This window comes from Danio aesculapii, chromosome 21, assembly GCF_903798145.1.
Source record: "Danio aesculapii chromosome 21, fDanAes4.1, whole genome shotgun sequence".
NCBI lineage: Eukaryota > Metazoa > Chordata > Actinopteri > Cypriniformes > Danionidae > Danio > Danio aesculapii.
In genome coordinates this window covers 18721983-18745848 of record NC_079455.1, presented here as the reverse complement: position 1 = coordinate 18745848, position 23866 = coordinate 18721983, and the positions used below count along the sequence as shown (strand labels likewise).

At 37.6% G+C, this 23866-nt stretch overlaps 1 protein-coding gene across 2 annotated transcripts in view; it reads right to left on the bottom strand.

Moving 5' to 3' along the window:
• Positions 1 to 23866, bottom strand: part of slc8a4a (solute carrier family 8 member 4a) — a 125052-nt gene that overhangs the window by 56142 nt on the left and 45044 nt on the right. For both annotated transcript variants that reach the window (XM_056447095.1, XM_056447096.1), the window contains 2 exons: positions 21641 to 23018; positions 18421 to 18935 (listed from right to left, as the gene is read on the bottom strand). In XM_056447095.1, the coding sequence (XP_056303070.1) occupies positions 18421 to 18935; positions 21641 to 22960 (1835 nt within the window). In that variant the 5' untranslated portion in view covers positions 22961 to 23018. The remainder of the gene's footprint in view (positions 1 to 18420; positions 18936 to 21640; positions 23019 to 23866) is intronic.

Genomic DNA, 23866 nt, shown 5'->3' with positions numbered 1-23866 from the left:
ACATCAGAAAACTTCAGAAAACGTGAAACAGCAGTGCTCAATAGAGATTCTGCTATTTATTCCCGGTATCATGACAGCTACGTGTAAACAGAAATGTGTATTACTAGTCTGACATCCGAGTTCTTCTGATTGGTCCACTTCTCTGAAACTGACAGATTGTGTGACAAATGAGTGCGCCTGTGGATTTAAGTTGAAATCGGTTCATCTTCACATGGCTTTTAAAAATACAGTGCTGCAAAAGACTCAAGTGTATAATGGTCACATGCGTCCGTAAACAATGGAAATATAAGATATTGTCATGTGAGCTCATAAGTCAGTAAGTTCTCTACACACACACACACACATAATAGTGCACAGCTGGATCTGCTGCACGGATGGACACTGTGCTGAATGTTCAGTTTTGAAGTTTACTGAATCTTAAATTTAATACATAATTATTGTTTTCCTGCTGATGTAGGAGAGGAATGAGATTAATTTTTGAACTATAAATTCCTAATTAGTTTCCTGATTATAGTTTTATTTTTAATTAGTGGGTTTATTTTGTATTGTTGCATTATAAGAAGCTCTACAGCTCTGTAGCTGAATGTGACAAAACATTTCTGCCTGTTCAAAATAAACAGAAAAGGCAAGTACTGGAGATTTATTATTATGTTGTATCGTACCAGTACCAAACCGTGATGCCAAAACCAAGGTACATACTGACCCGTGATTCGAGTGTATAAGTGGCTCCCTGTATCTCATGTGGTCGATATTTGCCCCTCAAGGCCACCAAAGTTGAGAACTTCTGGTCTACAGAATAAACCATAGTAATACAGCGATATGCCCAATTACCATAAATTGCCTAATTAACCTAGTTAAGCCTTTAAATATTATTTTATGCTGAATACTAGTGTCTTGGAAAATATCTAGTAAAATATTATTTACTGTCATCATGGCAAAGATAAAATAAATCAGCTATTAAGAAATGAGTTATTAAAACTATTACGATTAGAAATATGAAAAAATCTTCTCTCCATTAAACAGAAATGGGGGTTGGGGTATACTGGGGGGCTAATAATTCAGGAGGGCTAATAATTCTGACATCAACTGTAAGTATATTAATTGATAGCATGAAGTACAGTATATTACGATTCAAATGTTTGAGATCTTCATGATTACTTGAACTTTCAGCATCATTGCTTCAGTCTTCCACACCACATGATGCATGAGGCTATAACGCATGGCATCTTTGCACATCAATGCTTGTGTGTACTTCGGTCAGAGCTGTAATAATGGGATTAAAGTGTTAGCATGTCTGTTTATTGTGAGTAAAACCATACGCCACATAGTATAATGTGATTATGGATACTGCAATTAAGAGCTTAATCGTATTACTTTGACCAAAGTATTGTGTTCACACGAGGTTAAGTGTTATCATAATATTGCAAAAATGACACTGTAGCCTTACAGAATTATGAGAATGTAAGTAATATTGTCAAATATCGCTGTGCTGCTTATTTATGAGGAAATTATTTAAAAGGATTCTGTGATTATGAGAAAGTCTACAAACAGCAGTTCTTTGTGATTAAAGCAAAATAAAAATTGAAATAGATCACTTTTGATACATTTTTACCATATTTTATAACTTTTATCAATATTTACTCAACATTTACTTGTTCAAAATCTATTTGAGTTTCTTTCTTCTGTTGAACACAAAAGAAGATATTTAGAAGAATGCTGGTTGCTAGGACACATTGACTTCCATATACAGTAGACATTTTTTTCCTACAATGGAAGTCAAGGTGTCCTAGCAACCAGCATTTTTCTAAATATCTTCTTTTGTGTTCATCAGGAGAAAGAAACTCATAAAGGTTTTAAACCACAAGAGAGAGAGTAAATTATGAGCTATTTTTCATTTCTGGGTGAACTATCCCTTTAAGCGTTCTTAATTTAATACAATTTTATTTTACAATAATTAATTATAGCAATAAGGTAACACTTTACAGGGTTCCATTAGTTAACGTTAGCTGATGCATTAAGATGAACTAACAACAAACAGTATACGTTATTAAATCTTAGTGAGTTATCGACTCACCGGCCACTTTATTAGGTACACCTTTCCAACTGCTTGTTAACGCGAATTTCTAATCAGCCAACCACATGGCAGCAACTCAATGCATTTAGGCATGTAGACATGGTCAAGACGATCTGCTGCAGCTCAAACCGAGCATCAGAATGGGGAAGAAAGATGATTTAAGTGACTTTGAATGAAGCCTGTTTGTTGGTGCCAGACAGGCTGGTCTGAGTATTTCAGAAACTGCTGATCTACTGGGATTTTCACACACAACCATCTCTACGGTTAACAGAGAATGGTACGAAAAAGAGAAAACATCCAGTGAGCGGCACTTCTGTGGGAGTATGGCCAGATTGGTTCGAGCTGATTGAAAGGCAACAGTAACTCAAATAACCACTCTAATTACAACCGAGATATGCAGAAGAGCATCTCTGAATGCACAACACTTCAAACCTTGTGGCGGATGGGCTACAGCAGAAGACCACACTGGGTGCCACTCCTGTCAGTTAAGAACAGGAAACTGAGACTACAATTTGCACAGGCTCACCAAAATTGGACAATAGAAGATTGTAAAAATTTTTCTTGGTCTGATGAGTCTTTATTTCTGCTACGACATTCGGATGGAAGGGTTAGAATTTGGCAGCAACAACATGAAAGCATGGAGCCGTTCTGCCTTCTATCAACAGTTCAGGCTGCTGCTGGTGGTGTAATGGTGTGGGGGATATTTGCTTGGCTCACTTTGGGCCCATTAGAACCAATTGAGCATTGTGTCAATGCCACAGCCTACCTGAGTATTGTTGCTGGCCATGTCCATCATTTCATGACTACAGTGTACCCATCATCTGATGGTTGCTTCCAGCAGGATAACCCACCATTTCATAAAGCACAAATCATCGACTGGTTTCTTGAACATGACAATGAGTTCACTGTACTCAAATGGCCCCCACAGATCCAGAACTCACTCCAATAAAGCGTTTTTAAGTGGCTAATTCAGATCTCATTTGTACAATTTAGTATGATTTGCATATCCCATAATGACCATTGGGTTTAGGAATGACGTTGGGTGCCCCGCCTCCTTTTTAAAATTGTACATTTTCATACGATTGAACTCATATGAGTTTGTATGAATTAGCCACTAGCTGACGAAAAAAAATTACATTTCCTCGTGAGATCAGGCTGGTTATTCTCAGATAACCTCTCCTTCGCGTCAGGTTGTGGGTCATGTCTGGCATTGTTTATGCTAGAAGTACATTATACCTTATTTAGCAGATACAACTTCTGACTACAATAAAGAACTATTAAATGTTGAAATTAGGGGAGATTAATAAACGCTTCACAGGTCCATTCCGACTAATATCGTTAACTAATGATTTTTTGTTGCTGTTTTTTATCATGCAAACAAATATTCAAATAGTTAACTAAAGTTAACTGATGAAACATTATTATAAATTATTATTATTAATTATAATATTCATAGAAAATACAGATTATGCGCTTTTTTCAAACGTTTGGCGTATCAAAATTTCGGAATTTTACAGGCGTCATGGTGGCTCAGTGGTTAGCACTGTTATCTTACAGCAAGAAGGTTGGTGGTTTGAGTCCCGGCTGGACCAGTTGGCATTTCTGTGTGGAGTTTGCATGTTCTCCCAGTGTTGGCGTGACTTTCTTCCAGGTGCTCCGGTTTCCCCGACAGTCCAAAGACATGTGGGTACAGGTGAACTGAATAAACTAAAAAAGCCTGTAGTTTATGAGTGTGTGTATGGGTGTTTCCCAGTACTGGGTTGTGGCTGGAAGGGCATCCGCTTCATAAAACATATGCTGGAATAGTTGGCTGTTTATTCTGCTGTGACGACCTCTGAATTAGAGACTAAGCCGAAGGAAAGGAATGAATTATTTGTTTTCCACGTTCGTTGCATCGAAAAAGAGTAGCATTGACATTAAAATAAATATCTCCACTCGTCTTCAACAACAAAATGATTTTACTACATAGACGAGATTCAATTAAATTTCAATTTCAGCACACCAAGTGATTTGTCGTGACACATCGCAGTGTTTAAATCGAATCTGAAAGCTTTCCCTCATATCATAATCAGCAGGGATGTTTAGCATGCAGATTGTTTGTGTCAGAAGGCTGGGTCACTATCGATTCGTCACACCCCACAAACTCCCCGAGCCGGCGGATCCCGCTCGTATCGATTCGCTCTTTTCTTTACTCACACAGATCATCATGTAAGCCTCCGCCGTGTGCATGTTTCCTGCCTGTTCTGAGAGCAGTGCTGCTTACATAAGCGCACTCATAGCCCACTTCACACCGCTTCAACTCAATTTTCCTTGGCACGGATTCCCATCTTTATATGAGAATAGAAGAACAAACAGGAAAATAACACAAGCAGTCATATAAACATACAGTGGGTGCGGGGGAGAGGGCGAGCGGATCATCCCGCAATCACTGCGCAGGTTGCTGGAAGTGTTTATATGTCATTTATCTAAAATAAGAATGAATAGACACCCAGATTTCAACCACAGATCCTTATTATCTCACAATCTTGCACACACATATACACACACACATGCACCCAGAATCCTCTGGTCTGCTGTTGTCGGTTGTCAGCTCTGAAACTGTGACTGCAGTGGGAATAAGTGTTAAGCTTCTGTTGTGCTGTTTGGCAGAGGCGGTTCAGCTGTTTGGTCAGCAGAAATCCACTGACAAGCACACTTATATGCACATATGCAAATGCATACAGGCAAACGCAATGAGAAATGCCACTAAAATCTGACGCTCGTATACATTTGAGCTCACAAGTGAGCAAAGATGCGCTGAACATGAAAGCAAGCGAGTGAAATATATATATGTAGCAACAAAGAGACTCGTATCTGGAGTCAGATTCAGTCATCCACCCACAGACACACTCTACACAATTCCACACCACCTCCAACACGCTCTCATGAGTGATCACACTCACACTGAGCCAGAGATGGGAAGGAATTTAACGACCCTTGTTCTTGATCCACTGAATAATTAGGATTTCTTGAAAATTCCATTAATGATTGATACAATCGTACAGATTTATACTATTTATGACCAAAGGTTATGTGTAGGCCCACATGGAATCTGCACACACAGAAATCCACAGATTTTTAGCCCATCATTGAGTCTATTTATTTTCTTGTGTAAATTTATAGTGCTCAGCATATTTAAGATTTTTAATAGGAAGCTATACAATATTATATTTGTGCAAATACATTAGATTAGTCAGTACTGAAGCCAAGTCTGGAGCTTATCTAACAAAATAACTTACAATAACGGTCCAAAAACAAGTACACCCAAATGTATATGTTATAGAAAAATATTAAATACAAATTATGAAAAATCAAGAGAAGCAAAAAATTGAAAAAAATTTTGTAGGTTGTAATTTGTTTTTGCAATATTTAGCTTGAATTTAATTGTATTATCTTTCAATTTCTAAATATGTTTGGTGACTAAAATATTTTTCTAATAAATATATCTGTTTAATAACTCAATTATGCTAAGCACTGTATATTTATTCAGTTTTTAAATTAATTTCAGTAGTATTATTGACTAATATGAAAATGTTCATATGATTTATTTACAATACAGTTTATAAAGTAATATTTTCTGTCTTTTAGTAGATATATTTTATGAGAGACTTGCTTTGTTTACCAAATAGCTGGATCTAATTGGATTTGCACTGTAAACATTAAATTATTAAATAATGAAACATTTTTTATTTTATTTCATAGATTAAGTTTTTAGTTATGATACTCCTAAAATCATTTCTCATGAATCCACCGATGCTTTACAAAAATCTGTGCAGAAATAACAAAAAAATGCAGATTCTGTCCGGCCCTAGTTTTGGGTTACACAAACTCCAGCTAAAATGGTTGCAATTGAGCTACAATAATCTACATTTGAGATGGATCTCTCCATCCATATTAAGATTTAGATAATAGTAAAATGTGTTGTTTTTCCATGCAGCAGTTGTTTGGATGGAAGTACACCTGAGTGTGGCCTTGCAAACGATTGTAAGAAAGAGTGTTGACATTGTTGAGTGTTGAAGAGTGTTTAACAGAGTTACACGAGCAACTGCTAAAGGTGACTGTCTTGTACCAAAGTGTAAGACCTCTTTTGGTCAATATGTTTTCTCTGTTAATTGAACCAAAATGTGGAATGATTTAAGTGTTAGCCTAAAATTAGAAAGTTATATAAATGTTTTTATTAGTGTACTTAAAAAGTGGTTAAAAACAAAACAGCAATTTTTACCCAATTAGTCTATTATTAGTTTGTCAAACTTACAGCAAATTTATGTAAAGAATTATAATGTTGTGTATCTATTTTGTTTTCATATTATGTCAAGCCCCCCGTGGACAGGTGTTGAGAATAGTCAAGTCTGCTAAAACACTTAAACAAATGCATTTGGTTGTCCAGTGTAATTGGGATGTCCATGTCAATTAAATAAATAAGTAAATAAATAAACGTGGACTGAATAATTGGACTATAAAATAAATATTCCCCTACTGTGCAATAAATATGTGCAATACCTTCTCATACGCACTTGTACACAGCACCTTATATCAATATACAATGCAATACTTTCTACATTCGCACTTGTACACAGCACCTTGTAACCCACATATTTATAACAATCTGTACATACAACTCAACATCCAGGTTTCTTCACTAACCGCATCTGTTTAATGTTCATCATTTTTTATTATTATTATTTTATTTTTTCAGATTATTTTGTGTTGTCACATGTCACTTTATGTACACTGGAAGCTTCTGTAGCCAAAACAAATTCCTTGTGTGTGTGAAGCACACTTGGCAATAAAACCGATTCTGATTCTGATTCTGATTCTAAAGATTTTGACACCAGTGATTTTTTAAATTAAGTATTACAAGAAAAATGAACAAAAACATGAAGAATGCATTGATGGATCATTCAGATCTATAAATGTATTTAAAAATAAGCAGGTGAATAAAGAAAAAGATTTTCCTTGAAAATGATGTTTATAAAAAAGGATGCCTGTTCACACATCACAAGAAAAAACTACAAACTACTGGCATTTTGCATGCCAGGCCAGTAGTTAATGTCACTCTATTAAAACATTACATGCCTGTGCATATGCACTCCTGTAGCCTAACACTCTTGTTTTAGAATTTATGCATGTCAATACACACAGGGGCAGATCTACCGGGCCACCCCAGAGCTTAAAACCCAGTGTAATAAATATAAATCATTTTCCTTGACTCATTTACAGGTGCATTGTTGAAATGACATAAATTATCTGTAAATAATGAAAAGAAGTCTCATCTATTAAGGCATAGTCCAAACAAACAAATCTAACTGCTTGGTTTAAGTGAATCATGCAATCATGCGTGTTTTATAGATATACTTATTATAAGCGTTGTGTCATTGGACTTTTTTTTTATATTGACAGCATTAATTAAATCATTTGGGCTTGAATGAAAAATGAAGAGGGTGACACGGTGGCTCAGTGGTTAGCACTTTCGCCTCACAGCAAGAAGGTCACTAGTTCGAGTCCCTACTGTGTCAGTTGGCATTTCTGTGTGGAGTTTGCATGTTTTTCCCGTGTTCGTGTGGGTTTCCTCCGGGTGCTCCGGTTTCCCCCACAGTCCAAAGACATGCGGTACAGGTGAATTGAATAAACTAAATTGGCCATAGTGTATAAGTGTGTGTGTGAATCAGAGTGTATGAATGTTTCCCAGTACTTGGTTGCAGCTGGAAGGGCATCCACTGTGTAAAACATATGCTGGACAAGTTGGCGGTTCCTTCCGCTATGGTGGCCCCTGATGAATAAAGGGACTAAGCCGAAGAAAAATTAATGGATAAATGAAGAAGGAAGCTTAAGTTTGGGGTTTGCTATTCCATATCAAGCTTACTTGTTTTGTGGGTTTGCTTTTTTGTAGTAATATTCTGCAACACTCTATCAAAGGTGGAATTAAAAATGACAGACGGCAATCAAAAAAAGAAGCACGCAGAAAGTTTACTGCAGTGAGGAGACCATATTAGGTTAGACAAATGCACTCATTCTCATATTATCTATATGAAACTGTCAAACGCCATCAAAACAGTTGCCCTTATACAATAGATCTGTTGGCAGAACAACAGAAATTAAAACACTGGCCAGGATGCAGACTACATTAAGTTTCAGTTGCTACATTTACAGTGAAAGACATGTTAAAATTCATAAATATTTATTAAACATTTATGTAAATCACGTAGAGCACAAGTTGCCTTTCATCCTTCATACATCAAATCTTATTAAAGAAAGTGAACACCAAAAATATTAACGTATAGCTCTAGATTGAGCTCAGGTACATTCTGTTTTTACTGACCACATGAGACCACAGAAGGAAAATGCAGCAATCCACCAATCAGGCCTGTATTGTAGAGTGGCCAGACGGAAGCCACTCCCCACCTGGAATTTTCCAAAAGGCATCTGAAGGACTCTCAGACAATAAGAAACTAAATTCTCTGATCTGATGGCATGAATGCCAGGCGTTACGTTTGGAGAAAACCAGGTACAGCTCATCACCAGGATAATGCCATGAAGCATGGTGGTGGCAGCATCATCCTGTGGGGATGTTTTTCAGTAGCAAGAACTGGAAGACTAGTAAGGATAGAGGGAAAGATGAATGCAGCAATGTACAGAGACATCCTGAATGAAAACCTGCTACAGAGTGCTCTTGACCTCAGACTAGGGCGACGGTTCATCTTCCAGCAGGACAATGACCCAAAGCACACCACCAAAATATCAATGGAGTGGCTTCACAACAACTCTGTGAATGTCCTTGAGCGGCCCAGCCAGAGCCCAGACCTAAATTTTATTGACCATCTTCGGAGAGATCTGAAAATGGCTGTACACCGTCGCTTCCCATCCAACCTGATAGAGCTTGAGTGGTACTGCAAAGAGGAATGGGCAAAAATTCCCAAAGACAGGTGTGCCAAGCTTGAGGCATCATATTCAAAAAGACTTGAGGCTGTTATTGCTGCCAAAAGTGCATCAACAAAGTATTGAGCAAAGGCTGCGAATACCTCTGTACATGTGAGTTTTCACGTTTGTTTTTTTTATAAATTTGCTACAATTTCAAAAAATCTTTTTTCACATTGTCATTAGGGTATTGTGTGTAGAATTTTGATGAAAGAAATTAATTTAATCCATTTAACTTGCGACCTTAGTTAGCTAATGAGGGTTTTCGGAAACACACTCCAAATCTAGAGGACCGATAGACATTGCAAGTGTTCACAAGATACTTCTCTTGTAAAACAGCTGTTTGTATCTTCATATAGCCTAAAAGTAAAGTAAAACAAACCCCCCGCCATAATCGTCAATGTATTATTTGCACCCTTCTGCCGATTGCTATGCCTATAGATTAAACATGTAATATGCATGCACCTAATGTCAGCTTTTCACATAAGCACTTGTTTTTGTACACATGAGACAAAGTTGACTTCTTTTACAAAATTGCACTGTAAAATGTTTTAAAATGTGTGTTTCCCTAATCATTTGATACCATTTATTTTTAGTTCCTGTTCTCAGTTTCCAACACTTACCAGAAACCTCATCTGCAGCACACAGTCATTCACCCACCTCCAAAAATACTTACACACACCCTTCAAAATCAGCATACACTCACACAGGTCAGCTCTTTCTGTCATAGACAATACATTCAGTATGACACATTTCATGCAAACACACACACACAAACTCCCACATGATGCTTGACTTCTGCAATCCTCTCTAGTTGCCCAACACGCAGAAACAGTATGAGTGAACTGTTCAAACAAATCACCCTCATCTCTTTATGCCTCCCTCGTTCTACCTTTCTTTCAGCCCACACACCTGCCTCTCACCTCTTCTCTCTTTCTCTGTCCTCTGTGAATTATATAGCTTGTGCTTTATCATCACATCATGGTTTAATTCTGTCCATCCCATGATGCCTTGCTCACTATTATACTTCTCTTTATTTGGCTGCTCACTTTTCAACTAATAACATCGATCGATGCCTCCATCCGTCCCTGCTCTCATTTTTCATTCATTGTGCTCCCCTTCTATCATGTCAGAACGTTCCCAGTCCAATCTTACAAATCAGAGGCATTATATTGTTTCGGAGGGGGAAAAGCCAGCGGCAGTCCTGACTCACTTTCTGCCTTCTGGAAGATAAGCTCAAAATAAGTATATAAATAAATCAAATTAGCATGCAATCGCAAACATTAAAGAAGAGCATTAAAGGATATATTTAGCTGTAATCGTGCCCCTTGGTGATTCATAAAATGCAAGTCAGTGGCAAAGTCGATAAACACGCAAAACCAAATGAATACCCACGGCTCCTGATGACATACTGATGTCTTACAATACGAAACGACTGATCTGTTAAACATTATTTACAACGTTATTACATTTCATCCACAACCTCAGAAGGCAATCCTGAGCATGTTTATGACAGCCTGGAACGTGACCATTATTAATGTAGTAAATAATACTCAGTATCTGGCACGGATCGATAGTTTTGCTTCATAAGACATTAATGTATCATCAGGAGCCAAAAGTATTAAATTTAGTCAAAGACTATAGAATACACAAGACGTGTCACTCGTATAGTTTTGAATGGGGAAAAGTGTAATGGTCGATATGGCGAATCCAGCCCAGCCTACTAGTTCAGGAGCCAATCAATCCCTATAGACTGACGATTCTCTGAAGAAGAAGACCAGACGTGTGACAGGTTTTGTGGTCAACAAACACTGGAATCTCAGCGAATACTTGCTTCACAGACATAAGAAATATAACATAAAGCTTCAAATCTCTATCTTTACATGAACTTACTACACATGAAAACAAAAGTTTTTTGTTTTGTTATCTGTATGACAGTGTTTCCCAACCCTGTTCCTGGAGGCACACCAACAGTACATATTTTGGATGTCTCCCTTTTCTGACCCATTAACTTCAGGTTTTGGAGTCTCTTCTGATGTTCTGATGAGTTGATTCAGGTGTGTTTGATTAGGGAGAGGTTGAAAATGTGTACTGTTGGTGTGCCTTCAGGAACAGGGTTGGGAAACACTGCTGTATGAAACGAACCTGAGGTGCAGTCCGTTCTGTCAAACGCAATCACATGGCAGCAGCAACTACTTAAACACCCAACAAACTTCTAAACAAGAAGGGACTTTCATTTCTGGAGGAGCTTCGCCATCAAGACCAAGTTGTGAATTACTGCAGAAGACCAGCGCGATCTGACAAAGCATTATTCAAAGGATGATAACCTGTAACACGGCCATAAATGAGGTTAGTGTCGTGATCTCGTTCCTTTAGAGTGCGCATGCACATTAGGTTGGTCAACCTGAAAAAATGCAGATTTTGTTTGATTCAAACGTTTAGAAACGAATATTATTAGACGGTTGTTTAATTTTATTGATGATTCCAAATATGTAGCTTGGCAAACAATTTTGGAGAATTTCATGTTTCCCCATTCAGACAGAACGCCCAAGCATACTGCCCGAGAGGTGTTTTAAAGATAGCCATCGAGTGAAGTTGCCTTAAAGGGACTTTGATTTAGTTTTGCATGAATGTGTGCTGATATTTGTTTGTTTTGAAATCTCAAAAGCACTTGCATTTTAGGAATTAAAAATCTTTGTTCCTCATCTACATACACTCAAAAAATTGATGTTTGCTGTTTGTTCAAACTACAGTGCCTATAGAAAATCCTTACACCCTGTGGAAAACTATACCTTTACTCACATTACAGCCTGCTTTCAAAAATAAAATATAGGAGAAAGCTACAAAAACATTTCAAAGGCTAGAAAAGTTATTTAGAATGAGGATTTTCTATAGGCACTGTATGTATTTAAAATGAGCTGAAATTACGCAATTCTTAAGTTGTTTAGGGGGAAACTTCATTAATTTATGTTCAATCCAGCTAAATTTGTAAACCCATAAGTTAATAACTTAATTCCTTCATGTTGACTCAACACAAATCAATTGTGTGGAACCCAGAATGTTTTTTTACAATGTATTATACTGCCTGACATTACAGCAATTCTTCATTTTTAGGTCTACTATTCCTTCAAAAACATCTGTGAGTGTGTTTTGACCCGAGTAATCCTGTTTTTAAAAAAAACTTTTTACCTGAAATACGAGTGCATTTGGTTTACATTCTTGAGCATTTCAAGCCTGTTTATTGCTGCCTTTAAATTCTATTGAACGGCCTCTAAAGTAGTATTTACGACTGGGAAACTGGGAGATAATTTGGATATTTGAGGTACAGAGTTGGACGGGCCATAAACTTTAAACATGGCAGAGGGGAGACTGACTGTTGTAGTGAGTGTTATTTTTTATTTTGCTTGACTTGCTATTAAATTCCAATACATGTACATATATAAATAAACCTTTGATGCAAACATTTTAAACTGCACACAGAGAAACCATTTATATTCTAAAATGTCACCTGACTACCTAAATCTATACATCTTAAGAGTCTTATACTTTCTATTCAGCAAAGCCAGTTAGGAAATTAGAAAATCTCCACTAAAGGCATGTATAAAATTTATAAATTCTTTTTGGATTCTTGGAAGCTCTAGAAATAAAAAATGTAAAACAGGAAATACGTTGGGACCATTGTTTTTGTTTACATCCCTCAAAATGGTCTATATCTAGCATGCTAGTAAAAAAAAAAAGGTCAGCAATTAATTCACGATTCATCTATTGCTCACATTCCTAAGAACCATTACACAATATAGTATCATGAACCACAGTAGGAACTAGAGAAAAAACAAACAAACAAAGCAAATGAATCTCGAAAGTTGAAACACTAAACCAACAATCAACAAAAAAATATAATAATCTCAAACAAATTAAATAAATCATGAATACCTTATTCTCCCTTAAACCAGGAGCTAAAAGTCATAAATGGGGAAATCTGTGTACCATTGACTTGTTGACATGTTTCACCTAGCATTCCGTGCCTAGCGTGCTTTGCTTAACGTCCAATACTATAATGCAACCAATATAATCTAAAAACAATCAAATATTAACGTCTAATGATGTTTCAGCTTGAAGTTGTGTGGACGTTACCACTATGACGTCTATAAGACGTTGTATTTTGGTTGCCATACCTGACGAATAAGTTTCTGAATTTGACGTCAATATGACGTTTGTTTAAGATGTTGGCTTGAAGTTAGATTTTGGTCACTTTCCATCACAACCTAAAATCAACAAAATATCAACGTCATTTCACATCGGTATTGGACATCAAAATAACACTATCTTTACATGCTGGTGACCTAAATCTAACCTATCATTAACATCTTATAACATTGTGTGTCTGCTGGGTTAATTCATCCAACAAACTCAAACCATAAATATAAAATTAGGAGTAACAGAACAAATCTCTTGGTTCGCATCACATAATTGTTTTTAGTAACAGATAGAACCATTTTTCGGATCAGACAAATATAAATTGCTTTTCATTTATTACAAAACAGCCCTGCAAGAAACTTTTGGTTTCAACAAACAGAACTGAGAACCAGTTATGTTATTAAAAATAAAATAAAGAAATAATCCGCTGAATAAACAGTACAATATTCAGTACTGTGAAAAATTTACTGTTTCTGCTATTGTTGCTCATGACGCTAAATGTAGACTAACATTATAATCTAACATTATAATTTGTACAACCCATATTTATTTTTAGTCTTATTATTAATAAGTGATTCATGTAATTCACTCATTAAACTTCATGATTCATCGCTAGATGTATTGAAGAATTATTCAGTGGCATATGTTTGATGGCTGGTTGTCGCCACCTATTGGTTAAATAATGCAATTGCTGCCTACAACTTTTATTTTTGAGCGTTGTTAAACGCATATGATGGTGATTTTGATCTTTACCATAAGCATTAGTGATTATATCTAAATTATGTACTATTATCCCAGTACTTCTGTGTAATTGGACTGTTTGTAACTTCATAACTAACTCAAAAGACTAAAGACTGAATCTCTTTCTTGATTTTTGCATTTTCAGATTGAATGCAGTGATTCGAAGGATTAATAAACATATGCAAATTACAATAATTTATAATTTATGTTGCGTGGGTGTTAAGATCTCGATCTTTTAACGATTAATCATGCAGCTTACACTGAATGCACTGATAAAGGATAAACAAGTTTTATCTTTAATAAAACCCACCACATCCCGAATAACCTACCACAACTTCTTCCGTCATCATTATATTTTACAGGAAAACCTAAATGCTTTCATACAAGTGACAACACAAAATAAATGTGAAAAAAAAAAGATAAACATTAAACAGATGCGGTTTCTTGACTAACTAATGTTTATAAAAAAAAATTTTCTTTCATATTTATTTTGTGTTGTCACTTGTCACTTTATGTACACTGGAAGCTTCTGTAGCCAAAACTAATTCCTTGTGTGTGTGAAGCACACTTGGCAATAAAACTGATTCTGATTCTGACATGGGATTTGAATGATGCGAGAGGCGATCTCTCTTTGATCGTTACAAATTTAGGATTAATGTACCAGTAAAAAAAAAAAATTATTAATCCGCGGGTCACATGTGTTCGGAATCATGGGTTGTGATCCATATGAATCACGATCAACCGTGATCTGTTACACCCATTAATAAAATAAAACACAAAATAACATAATTAATTCTAAATCATAAACAATAAAGTAGCACATCACTTTAAGTTTCAGTACACTATTTATGAAGCATCATCAAAAACTTTATTAAATATTTGATCTCTTTCAGATTTTGGATATCTGTGAATTCAAATAGAATTTCCAAAATAGTTTATATTATTGAAATTTAATGAAAGGTATTCTTGGTTCAGAAAAAAACTAGGTCTGGAATTTCAGTCTAAAAAACTCTTTCTTTTTTAGAAAGTCGAATTCGACATCCACTTGGCTTAAAGATCTGAAGTGGCACGTCAATATGTCAGTTTGAATGGACGTGCCATTTATATTTGGAACTTCTCCATCATCTAATACTTGGTTTTCTCCACATGTCAGCGCAGTCCAGCCATGACTCACAAGGCAACATTCACCCCAACGCCTATTTGTTTACCTACAACCTGACAATCAGTTTACAACGATTGCTTCTCTCTTTCTCTCTGCGCTGCCAGCATGTTCTTTTCTACAGCTGACCTGCTCACCTCAGATCTGCAGCAGTGAAATGTGCTTGATGTGCGGGTCAGTATCGATTTCCAGGACTGAGAGAAAACTCAGCAGCTTTATCGTTCTGCAACTCCCCCTCGCTGGCTTTCTTCCAGACTTCACACGTCTCCTCAACTTTATCCTATGTTCAATCTGCTTTCATGTGAGAATTATAGATTTCTTTCTGCCTAGCTCTTATCTACCAGTGTTACTTTTTTTAGTGCCAGAGCCTGTAATCCAGGTAAACTCTGATCAAAACGGGTCATCAGGGAACATCATCTTACTTTAACTATCAAAAAATAAATAAATCAAAGAAGCAGGTGTATACAGGCTACAATTGAAATATGAGATAAGGGCGCATCCAGATTAGTCATTGACAGTATGCAGGTTTTTATTACAGGTTTGGGAAAAATTTTAGTTGTTTGGAAAAAACTTTTGTTACAGGTTTGCGAAAAACAGGTGACAAGGTGGCTCAGTGATTAGCACTGTCACCTCACAGCAAGAAGGTCACTGGTTTGAGTCCTGGCTGGGTCAGTTGGCATTTGTGTGTGGCGTTTGTTCTCCCCGTGTTTGCATTTCCAGGTGCACCGGTTTCCCCCACAGTCCAAAGACATGCGCTATAGGTGAACTGAATAAACTAAATTGGCTGTAGTGCATGTAAGTGCACTGTAAACCCAGCTCTTGACATTACTAAAGATTTTAAGTTATATAACTTGACATCACTTAAAATACCAAGTTTTGGCATCAAAACCTAACATTTTAATTTCTTTAAACGATTCACTATGTCTCTGTTTAAAATGATTAGTTACGCTTGAAATTCTGCCTTGACAACCTCTCTGATTGGTCGATATACACTGTAAAAAATGCAGGGTTCCACACAATTCATGTTGTCCCAACACATATTGATTAAGTTAACTTGACACAACTTTTAACAAATTTATGTGGATTGAACATAACAAAATTAAGTTGTCCCAATGAAATCTCAAGAAATGTGTTGTTTCAGCTTATTTTAAATAAGTAGTTTGAACGACCAAAAACTATATATATTTTGAGTGTATGTTTGTCACAAGGCGGTCATTTTGCTTGTGATGCTGAATTTTGCTAAAGCGCAGCAGGACAGAGGCACTACCTGAACTCATTCAACGAAAGAGAAAAGTAAAATTAATAAGCAGATACTGAAATGCTTATATACATTTTTCTTAATTGATATACACGCAGGGACGACACTGTGGCCCAGTGGGTAGCGCTGTCGCCTCACAGGTTTTCTTCGGAAGCTCCGGTTTCCTCCACAAGTCCAAAGACATGCACTATAGGGTGTGGGTGTGAGTGTGTCTACAGAGGAATGATCTGCCAACTTATCCAGCAAATGTCTCAACCCAAAACTGGGAAACACCCATACCATCTTACATTCACACACATACACTACGACCAATTTAGCTTATTCAATTAACCTATTGAACATGTCTCTGCACTTGTGGGCAAAACCGGAGCACCCGGAGGAAACCCACGCCAACATGGGAAAAGCATGCAAACTCCACACAGAAATGCCAACTGACCCAGCCGGGGCTCGAACCAGCAACCTTCTTGCTGTGAGGTGATTGTGCTACCCACTGCGCCACCTTGACACCCTTTATAGTACCTTTAACGAAACCCAATTTAGCTTACACTATCACAAAGCATCTAATATTATTATTTTTTATATTTTCAGATATTTTATATTGACATTTACGCTAATATTTATTAAATCCAATCTACAGCATTTATAGATTTTGTATTTTCTTACAAATACAGTAAATAATAATAAATTTAATTAAATTAAAAATTTAATTAAATTAAATAATAAATAAATAAATCATAACTACAGTAAATCTATGAAAATGCTACACAGATTTGAATAGTTACAAATTAATGAATAATAAAATATTATTAAAGGACGACATGACGACTCAGTGGTTAGCACTGTCGCCTCACAGCAAGAAGGTTGCTGGCTCGAGTTTCCATGTTCTCCCCGTGTTGGCGTGGGTTTCCTCCGGGTGCTCCGATTTCCCCCACAGTCCAAAGACATGCACTATAGGGTGTGAGTGTGTGTGTGTGTGTGTGTGTGTGTGTGTGTGTGTGTGTGTGTGCGCGTGTGTGTGTGTGTTGGCTGGAAGGACATCCACTACTTAAAAAAAAAAACATAAGCTGGAATAGTTGGCGGTTCATTCCGCTGTGGCAACCTCTGAAATAGAGACTAAGACGAAAGAAAATGAATGAATGACTGAAAATATTAATATTTACTTTCTGAAGCCATTAATCAACAGATGCTCTGTGAAAACGGCATGTTAAATAATTGTGTCTGGATTTTAATTGAACTGAGCTAAGTGGCTGCTAAAACCCATCTCACACACGTATCATAAATTCGAGTCATTTTAAAAAGGATGCAGAGAGTGGGTGGTACAAGTGGGGAAGTTGTTAATTATGTAATTAGTCCATCCATTTGCACCATTTCAATCAATCCAGGTTGATTTGAAATTGTGGATATAATGGGCACCTACTGTTCATATACAGCGTCCCATATGTGAATTTTCACCTGATTTTTTTTCAGTACATGTCAAAACACCACAGTGAAGACCAAATAGTTTGTTTTATTGTTAAAAGCTTGCATTTATGTGATCTCTACTGATGTATGCACTTTAAAATGAAATGAAAGTGTTGTGTTGTTTTGACTATTAACATCTCTGGATAAACCCATCAGTTGGTTATGCCCATTTATTTTTTTTTTTGTCTTTATTAAGTGGACAGGACAGTATTTCAGACAAGAAGTGAAGTGGGAGAGAGAGAGGGGGTAGGGACGGGAAATATCCTCAAGCCAGGATTCGAACTCGGGACGCCCTGAAGTGCTACTGCACCATATGCCAGTGCGCTAACCACAAGCCTGTTGCGCCGACGGTTATTTCCATATTTGACTCAAATTTGAATTAAAACAACTCATCAACTTTTAGAGTTTGGAAGTACGCAAACTGGGATGCAGCTAAACTTTTAATAGCTTGATTCAATCTTGCACACAAACATCTGCTCTCTACAAACATCTCCTTTCATCAGTGCCGGCGGTGACAAAGAGCATATTGTCTCCATTACCAGAATACAATCAAGTAATGAAGAATATTCAACTCACATGGTCTCATCGTTGAGGAACTCCAGTTTGCCGGCCACCTCATCATAGTCTTCTCCAGCTTTGGCAGTGCCCTCAGTAGTGTGGTACGGGACTGCCACCTTGCCCCTCGCTCCAGACGTCCTATGGACCTTCACCTGCATGATTCCCACGCTCTCGCTCACTCTTGTCGAGTTGCTCTCAAACGTGAAGATCCCCGCGTGGTCGTCATCATAAATGGTCACTGTGGCAGTGTGAGCATTTCCCAGGGCGGCTTTTGGAGGAACGTGGCTGGAGCCTATGATGCTGTTCCCCGGCGACACCGCATTGGGGTCGAGGATGGAGACTTCTGCACGGTGGACGACTCGAGGGTTGCTGAGGTGAACGTAGAAATGCTCATCTTCCTCGAATATGTCATCATCAATCACGCCAACTGTGAGCTCCTTCACCGTCTCTCCCGGTTTAAAGACCAGAGTGCCCTCTGCGAATTCGTAATCGGATCCGGCGTTAGCGGTGCCATCCTCTGTGCGATAGTCAACCTGCATACAGGAACAGTGTCTGCTGTCATACAGAGCAAATGTGAGGAACCAATGCTGTTTATGTATTCTGAAAAGGTAAAATAAGTGTATGTGTGGAAAATCCAATACTGTATAATACTAAAAATTTAATTTAAATGTGTTGTATTTATCATGTAGTGTTATTGGGATTTTGATTATTATAATTATTAACAACAACTATAATAATAATAATATTATTATTATGATTTTTATACAATAAAAACTTGTACTATTACAAAAATTATTATGTGCAAAATCGAATTACTAATTACTGAGGTATTCGAGTTATTAATATGATCATTGTAACAAATTTATTATTTTATTATATCAAAACTGGACTTGACTTAAAGGGCACCTACTGTGTGATGAAAATCACCTTTTGTTAGCTGTTTGGACAGAACTGTGTTTATGCATAGCGTGGCCACTATCATATTGGAGTGATATAAACACATTAGGTCTCTTTTTTTTAGTTACCTGGCATTAAAATCAGACCCAAATCCCAGTGATTTTGAGGCCCATCGCAATGTGAGGAAGGAGTGCGGTCTTCCCCGCCCACCAAATTGATTGACAGGTATCATGGTTCTATAGTAATATGTATACCATACCTGCCAACATGTATTTCAGACCTATCTCCCGGCACCCTCCCATTTTGTTATTTCTCCCACAAAACTCACGTAATTCACCCTGCCCCCAGTCCTCAGCTTTATGGTAAATTCTGTAACACACCCGGGTTGCCAACTTTGGTATAGTATTAGATCGCAGCGACCATCCGAAACCCGGTCCATAGTACAGTTTCTAACACCACAGTACAGTTACTAACCCGGTTCTCAACTGTGTTGACAAAGACTGCCGCCACAACACCCCCAACCCACCCATTTCACAGACAAATGTTGGCAGGTGTGATATACTGTATACACATGTCCACAGAACATTGTTTTGCAAAGAAACTTTGATTAAAATATCTGTTCCAACTCTCTGTAGTTTTTATAAGTTTTACAAGTTTAAAACGTTTTAAAAACAGAGCATGTTTGTAATAAAGACAGTAAAATTGCTATGTAATTCTTAACCACTATAATCACCAATTATACATTTACCAATTGATGCGTGTGTGTGTGTGTACTGCAAATGGCATTTGTGTGAGACTCATTATTTCAGAAAGGCTTGAATAAGCTTCACCACAAATACATGGAATAAACTTACTTGGTATGTTTGACTAATGAGCTGTATTTCAGCTTCATCCATGTCTATCACTAATGACTGTTTATCGAATATAATGCATGAGAAGCAGACACGCACATGGGAACGGTGGATGAGCAGAAGCAGCTCATTTGCATTTAAAGCCACAGGCTACAAAAACAGCTACAATGTATTCAGACACCAAAATTGGCATATTCTGGAGCCTTTAATAAATTATCTGATGGGTATTTTGAGCTAAAACTTTACAGACACGTTCTCATATTCTGGAGACACCAAAGTCTAATCTTACATCTTGAAAAAGGGGTAAAATAGGATGCCTTTAAACAATTTAGTTCAAGTAACCTTTACTTAAAAAAACTTAAATAAATTACTTAAAAAAACATTCTGCATGATAATATTCTACATTCGAAATCCTACCTACAGAAATATCAGGGTGCGAATAACCCTCTTAATTAACGCATGATCTGCCCCTGAAGGATATCAAAACAAGATGTATGGCCCTTTAATATAGGAAATAGTTTTAATAGTATCTTAAACACTATTAATAATTCAAATAATAGATAACTTAAATATACATTCGACCAACCCTATAATGGTTCATACCATTGTGAATGTTTACTCCTAAAAATATTAATTCAGCGGCAAATCAAGAGCACCAACAGAAAGTGTGAGTGTTCACAAAACATGTTTCTTGTAAAACAGGCATTTGTAGGTGTCAGTAAAACTAGACGCATAGTTTGTATTTTAATATACACTGGCTCACACATTGAAGTTGAACAGTGAAATAAAAAATATATGCAATCTTTCATGGTCATCCAAAATGCAAACCTGTCACCGTTTATTTAAAATCTCGAATGTCATTGAGAACCACTCAATATCCCTCAAAACACTGAAAACCAGTTTGATTAATATATCAGATATAACTGAATCAAATATATAAATTTTGTTCAATGAGGCATATTGTCGAACATAATCGAAAAACTTGACCCCCCCAATCGTCAATGTATAATCCGCCATCTGCTTAATACCTAAACCCAACTACTATATTAATAACTATTAATAAGCAGAAAATTTGCAGTTTACAAAAGTCATAGTTAATGGTGTGTTATTAGTGAGAATTGTAACATAAAATAAAGTGACCCAATTTATATTTTATTATTATAATTATGGATAAAACGCAATAGATGTTATCAAGTTCTTATCAAATATTAATACAATAACTGCTTAAATAATCTAATTTCCCCTGGTGAACTTCACAGCCAAAAGGTTCAAATAATAAAATCCGCTAATCTGAAGTCTATTAAAACATTGTCATTAAGCTGCTTGTCTCCTAAGCACGGCAATTATTTAAAATAGCTCTAAGAGCACATCTTCGCCGCTGGGACATGTGTAGGTTTCTGGCCTCTGAATGATATCATATCCATATAATTAAAGTACAATCACAGCAGTGTAATCACAGCTCTGTTGTGTAAAGATAGAGGAATCATTACCTTGACGGTGCAGCCACTATCTCCACCATGCCGGGTCACGGAGAGCTTCAAGGAGCCGCAGTTCTCGAAGCACTGGTAATGTGAGGGCTCAAACTCCAGATAGATGGTGTGAGGGTCCTCCTCCTGGGGATTGGCCTCATGGCAGCTCACCACCTTCCTAGCCTGGTCTGCTGCATGCTTTTTTAGGATGTTCCCAGCTCCGATCATCATCCGAGTGGCTTGGATGCGATAGAAAGCTCGACTCTTCTGCTGCTGCACCAGCACTTGATAATTGGCCATCTCGATCAGCTGCTCCATGTCTTTCTCCGGGTGTCTCTGCTTCAGATCCTTCAGAGTTCGAGCCATTTCTCTTCTGGCCTCTTCTTCTTCTCCTCCGCCTCCTCCTTCCTCCACACCGGCCAGCATCCCATCCAGTGCCTCCTTATGGTGGGAATTGGCGCCTTGGCCGTCCATCTCCATGTCCATCTTGGTGAACATCCCGTCCCCTTCTGTCTCGATGATTATGCCTCGGTTCTTGTCAGTGCGGTAACGTTTGTGGACGTATTTGTAAAACAGCAAGCGGCGGTCGGCGATCCAAGCCTGAACCACGCAGAGCGGAAAGAACAGGAACGTCAGAACGGCCTCCCAAACTTCCACCACACCAGGAGAAAAGACCGACAGGATCAAGTAGAGCCAAATGTAGGCAAAGATACTCCAGGCTGCCGTCACAAAGAAGACCCTCAGGTGCTTGATTTTGCGGACTTCCCCATCTGGGACGACGTAAACACAGAGGGCGATGATGATGAACATGTTGAAGGCAGCGCTTCCAACGATTGTACTCGGGCCCAAGTGACCAGCTTCGAACTTGTGTCCGCAAACTTCTATCACGGATAATAGGATTTCGGGAGCCGATGATCCCAAAGCCATGAGGGTCAAGTTGGATACAGTCTCGTTCCAAATGCGAACGGTGGCTGTAGTGGTCTCGCCATTGGGTTTCTTGATTGTGATCTCCTTCTCTTGAGAGGTAATGACTTCGATGGATGACATGAAGCGGTCTGCGATGATGGACATGCCCAGAAACATGTAGATGAGGGCCACGAAGTAGACGATGGCACGTGCCACCTTGTCGCCCACCGAGGGGTTTTGGGGGTTCCAGATGGGCAGGACGACTCCTTCAGAGCAGCTGTCCTCTCCTGAACAGTTTCCCGGGCTGCTGTGGGACGCGTCACCGCTAGCATGAGAGAGATGAGCGAGGCCTGAGAGGAAGATCAGAAGGAGGATTGAAGAAAGGCATGGTGTGAAGGAGGAAAACGAGGATGACGGAAGGCGCAGATGAAACATGGTGGCTGTGTGGAGGTAACCTTGTCCACCAGTCGCAGAGTTGACGATCAATAACCCTCTGAAACACACACAAAGATGATAGAAATATTAGATAGTAATATAAAATAGAAATTTCAGTAATCATATTAAGAAGCTTCATTGCTACAAATGCACCAGGTAAAGTTTAGACAGAATGAGGTTACGAAATTGAGTTTCTGACAGCTTGCATCATGGTGAACTCTTAGAGGGCTTAGAGTGCAATAGCTGGGCAATTCATAAACAATATGACTGCATAACAAGAAAGGATAAATGCAACAATTGATCTAATGTAGTAATGAGACCTCCTCCATTTTGTAATGTTTTCATTCAGTCTTTCATTACAGCTTAGTCACATACTGTATGTCAGATCTGTTTCAAGGGCAAGAGTGAAATGAAAGTTGCTGGCCTGCTTGATCAAATAATCCACAATAGTATATTGGAGCCATTTTCAAAGGTCTCAGTATTCAAATAATATTTGGTTCATTTTAAATATTGAAATGCAGCATTAAAGGAGAATGTGAAAGGGCTGTAAAGTTATCAACATGCACTCTTCCTGTGATCAAGGCTACTGTAACTATGATCATCATATATAGACCCACCATACATTAATTAACACCTAGCAAAAAATTAATCGATGGCTTTATTGACAAAGGGAAAATAAGACAAAGATTCGATCCTGCATAAGCTGTTTAGAGTCCTACAGAGATCTATGTTATTATCATTATTATGAACTCAAACATACCGTATCATAAACATACCATATTACATGAAAACAAACTGGAAGTTAAGAAAGCCAATATTTTTTAAACCACCATCCTTGAATGGTATATCCACAGTATAAATAATAATAGTAATAATTCCTTACATTTATATAGCACTTTTCTAGAC